General features: G+C 37.9%; 1 protein-coding gene across 1 annotated transcript in view; it reads right to left on the minus strand.

The window, feature by feature from the left end:
- Positions 1 to 341: 341 nt before the first annotated feature.
- LOC107687750 (thrombospondin type-1 domain-containing protein 7B-like) overlaps positions 342 to 5189 on the minus strand; it is a 47693-nt gene continuing 42845 nt past the window's right edge. The window contains exons 24-28 of the mRNA XM_016485202.1: positions 4913 to 5008; positions 4666 to 4748; positions 3352 to 3544; positions 1142 to 1229; positions 342 to 807 (exon numbers count right to left, since the gene is read on the minus strand). Coding sequence (XP_016340688.1) covers positions 729 to 807; positions 1142 to 1229; positions 3352 to 3544; positions 4666 to 4748; positions 4913 to 5008 — 539 coding nt within the window. The 3' untranslated portion in view covers positions 342 to 728. The remainder of the gene's footprint in view (positions 808 to 1141; positions 1230 to 3351; positions 3545 to 4665; positions 4749 to 4912; positions 5009 to 5189) is intronic.

The following is a 5189-nucleotide window of genomic DNA, read 5'->3' on the forward strand; positions in this document are numbered from 1 at the left end:
GCATCAAAACCATCCCTTTTTAGGGATAATTAAAGGCATAGTTCACCCAAAAATAAGAAATGAAATAAATAAGAATTTTTTTTTGTTATCATTGTCTTATTTAATTTCAAAATTATATGACTTACTTCCTTCTGCCGAACATAAAAGATTTTTAATTCAATGTTTTTAGGGATGTTCTGGTAGCTCTTTTTCATGCATTTACACTGAATGTGGATTTCAAAAAGGACTCATCATCATAAAAGTAGTTTATACAACTGGCTGGCTCTATTAAAAAGAAATTCTCTTTTTTGTGTTTCACAGAAGATAGAAAGTCATACAGATTTGGAATGAAAGAAGGGGACGAAAAAAATGACTAAATGTAAAAACCCTTTATGAGTGAACAATTCCTTTAACACAAACAGAACTATTTACTCATAATGGGCACCCTCATAAATGAACATACACACACACACACACACACGCACACACGCTATGGTACTGTAGACATGATGCCACATTCTGTTTTGGCTGTATGACATTTTCCTCTGTGCAGTTCCTCAACTCTCTCAAGTTCTCCAGACAGCCTTAAGTTTAGTTTGTGTGCTTTTTAAACATCCATTCAGCACTGTCTCTGGTTTGGCTCATTGTCGTGCTCAGCTCGTATGCTGCTGTAAACATTTATGTTGTGGTCTGAAGGATGCCAGACGTGTGTTTTGAGCGTATTTCAGCATTGCATGCTCATGGTGGGCTCACATATCCACATCCCCATCATACGCCAGAGCCAGTGCCTTCTGTGGACTGCTGCTGGGACTGTCCTTCGGGTTTTTACTGAAACGCAAAACATACAAGCATATGTGTAAACTCACAACAACCTTGCGTCATAATTTGCTGCAGTTTAAACTATCACCACTAGAGTGCAGAACATACGTAGCCATGTTTCCTATATGAGACTTACTAATTAGGGAGATTTTTTTTTTGCCTTAAAACATATGCCAGTTGTTTATTTTAGAGATAATGTTCAGTCAGGCAGTTATTATGGCAAAATAAACTGAGGGGAGGGTGATTAGGACCCTGATTGTTTTATTATGTGAGAAGAAAGAGAATGATACAGAGTCATATGAAGAACATTAAACTAGTACAGCCATGTAAAAATCAGTCTCACCACAGGAGGAAGGACATAATGATGAGGAGGAGGATCACGACAAACCCGGCAGCCATCAGCCCATATACCCACAACTTGACACGACCATCTGTCAATCAAAATAAACAGTAATGCTCACAAAGTACAGCTTTTGTAAATCATTCTGACTTGATTCTGGTTGAGAAAACTGACTCTTGACCACTAGTTGTCAATCAAACAACAGAATAATAGAGCGCTGCAAAGATGACATATTTTTGAAGGCTAAAACACAGAAACGAGTTAGCATTTTAGCATCGTCCTGACGTCAATGGTTTTTTTGAACGTGTTTTTGGTTAAATGTCTGAAAGAAGCTCAAGATATTTTCACATCTTATTCCACAACATAAAATACATCAGTAATACCTCACTGTGATTTTTTAGAAGCTTTAACTTATCTTGAAAAAGGTGGTTGATAACAATTGGGAAAACAACAGAGGTTGTCGGGACATTAAATAGGTTAACTCCCATGTCCACACGTACACGGGTATTTTTATATTATTTTTATATAGTATTTTATATAGTTTTTCCTTCCGTTTAAAAAAAATCTCTGTCCACATGAAAACGCAAATGCATGCTATGAAGCACTGTCAAGAGCATGCCAAACCAACAGGTGGCAATATAATCTCAACCGTAAAGCCATGTTGGCCAATCAGAAGCCTGAAAAAGTTTCCAGTAGGTGGAGATAACAGCGCAGGCTCCGACGTCACAAGCCAAAAACTCCAGTTTCGCTGTCTAAATGATAACACTGCAAACCGAGTTTTTGAAAATCTTCACCCTGGCAGGCGTTTTCAAAAATGTTCGGTTTCAATGACCTGGCACTGCGTTTGCGTGTGGACGAACGGCCAAACCGCGTAGAAAAAGCTGTGTGGACAGGGCCTCAGTGGTTCCCAACCCTGGTCCTGGAGGCACCCCAACACTACATGTTTTGCATGACTCCTTAATCAAACACACCTGATTCAGGTCATCAGCTCATTAGTAGAGACTCCAAGACCTGAAATTGGTGTGTCAGAGAAAGGAGACATGCAAAATGTGCAGTGTTGGGTGCCTCCAGGACCAGGGTTGGGAACCACTGCGTTAACTCATCGACTCGCTAGTCTGCTTTTACAGCCTCATTGTGTTTCTAATCACATTTTTGAAAACTATTCCAAGTCAAACTTTAAGGGAAAAGGTTTTTTAAAGGTTACATATCATGAAAATCTGTCTTTTTCTGAGTTTAAGTGCTATCAATGGGTCCCAGGTGCATCTATCAACCCAGAAAACGTGAAAAAGAACAACACAGTAAATTTTTTTGGTAAGCCTTTTTCTGCAAGTGTGTGAAAAAAAACGAGTGTGTCAGATTTCGCTCCCCCTGTGACGTAGAAAGGGGATCTTATTATAATATTACAAACCTTAATCTGTAAGTTTCCACCCACGGCGCAATCATTTTGTTTTTGCAAGCGACAATAGTGCACCAGTTCTAACGCCATGGCGAAAGTTCGAGCACAGCATGCTAACTGTTCTGTCTTTGGCTGCACCGATGAGCACAGAAACTATTTAGAGTCCCAGCCTCAGAGGAGACAAGAAAGCAGTGATTTATTGATTTATTTACTGTATATTACGCTGCTGCCACACAGATCTAATATAAACATGCAATTTCTTTCCCAGCTGTTTACCTTCACAAACATAACCGACTGTAACTCATGTGTGTTTTTAACATAAACTTGTATGTACTGGACAGTTTAAGCGCAATAAGACATTAAAGATAACTCAGTTCAGTACTCACATGATATAATAAACTATGTGTGGGGTATTTTGAGCTGAAACTTTACAGACACATTCTGGGGACACCTTGAGACTTATATTACATAGTGTAAAAAGGGGCATAATAGGTGAACTTTAAATAAAGACTTGTTGAAGCGTTTATTGAAAGAGACTGAAAGAGATGCTGAAGATTAATGGCGGTGAGGTTGAAATCATGCAACCATGGTGTAGTTTGTTTATCTTTCGTTTAGTTTTTTACTTCAAAATCCTATTGGGAACCAGGGTGTGCTACAGCATGCTAATGCATAATCATAGACTTTTGTTGGTCACAGAGTTTATTCTCTACAACAGTCCAAAAGCTAACAGAAAGAGTGATGGGTGATGCTAATTTCAAGGTGGCCTAAAAAAAACATTGCAGTACTCTGTAGGAAAGCATATGGGTGTTGGTAGTACCTGGTCCAAGAGGCTGCAGTGCCCAGTCCTTAATGTGGTTCCTGTTCCGGGCGTGCTCTGGTCTAAGACGGCCTGCGGTGGTTTTTACATCTGCCTTCTTATGGTCCAGCCCTGGGATTCTGGTACAGTAGTCAAGGAACCCGTGAGAGGTCATGACCTCCGTGAAGCCCTTCTCACAACCACAGACTCCATTCTGACCGAAAGATGGAGAGAGTTTATGAGAGCCATCATCAGAGTGATAGGGCAGCATGGTGACAGCTGGATACTGAGATTTGCTACGTTCCACATATGGAGACATACAGTTGTTAATTGCATGGCATTAGAGGGTGAGATGAAGTTGTGATATACGATAATGAAGGTATTTACATCTCACCATAATAGACTGCCAAATGATACCACACTTTATAAACTCTCAGCATCTGTCATTACTCATTTTCATATTAAAATAGGATTCACTGTTGGTAAATGTTACATTATTGTAATTAAGGCACTGGGTGATGTTACCATTATCCAAAACCATAGTTTAACAGCCATGGTTTATTATCAAAAGGGTGACTCTCAAGAACATGTCACTATCATATTTCACTTTCCCTATTTCATACTTAGAAATAACAACAGTAACAACAACAGCAACCATTATTATTATACATATCACAACCATCCCAGTTGTTACTGTAATGAAGAAATATTCTCATTCATGTAAGAAAAAATGTTAAATGGTTAGTATTACATCTATGCATTATAGCAATGCATCTAACCAGATGAGAATCAAAATATCCATACACATTAGAGTATGGAAGGCAGTGTTATTTTAGTATTATTTATATTATGCTGTTATAGTATTTACTAATAATTTGAATTGGCCTATATTTTTATGTTCCATTTTTATTTTAATTTTGTTATGTGCTTTTGTCATTTTTATTAGTGTTTTTGCAGATATTTCTATAGTTTTTAATTAATTTTATTTCAGTTTTAGTTCTAGTAATTTTAGTACTTATTTCAACATATTTCAGTCAGTTGCAAAGGCAACATTTATGAATTTCATACATTTATAAATTTCATATAATACATTTATTTCAGCTTGATTTCAATTATGACAATGATTTTTAATCACTTTAGTTTTAAGTAACAATAACTATTTACTGGGAGGAAGGAGAGGAAAATGCGCTTAATTTTCATAAAAAATTAAATTTGTCACAATGCAATAAAAAAAGGTCCTTTTATAGTTTTGGGATGAAATTGGACCTGGACATTCTTTGTGAGATTCACCCAATAATGAATGAGATTGTGTGTTGACAGTGTTCTGGTTGTCACCTGTGTGCAGAAGGAGAAGGGTTTGGTGCAGGGAGGGTGACACTGTCGTATGGCAGAGGGCTGGTTCTGAGCAATGCAGCCTCCTAATGTAGAGAAACACTGATTACATTTGGCTAAAATTAAAATCTGACGTTATGTTTTCGCAAGTCCTTTCCATGCCCAAAAAAAGCTATGAAATAAGATATGAAGTTTATTTTTAATGATACTATTTTGAGAATTAATGCATTCTTAATGCAATAGTGCACACCTGTGACATTGACACCATCAGAGCGCTGGCACCACACCAGTCTACGGTTATGCCTCCATTCACCGGTCATCCATTCATAACTAAGACACGTTCCTCCTGGAAGAACAGATAGAAACACACTAGCGTGCTTTTCTGGTTTAGTGGCTGAACAACACTCCCTGTCTATCACTTCTTCATCTTGGAGCTTTTTCTCAAACAGCTAGAGAAGAAATAACAGCTTGGCAAAACAACAGCTTGGAACTGTCCAAGGCGAAGAGAGAAAAGGGGTTTATTTGTT

The sequence above is a fragment of the Sinocyclocheilus anshuiensis genome, unplaced genomic scaffold (genome assembly GCF_001515605.1).
Source record: "Sinocyclocheilus anshuiensis isolate Anshui unplaced genomic scaffold, SAMN03320099.WGS_v1.1 scaffold165, whole genome shotgun sequence".
Lineage (NCBI taxonomy): Eukaryota > Metazoa > Chordata > Actinopteri > Cypriniformes > Cyprinidae > Sinocyclocheilus > Sinocyclocheilus anshuiensis.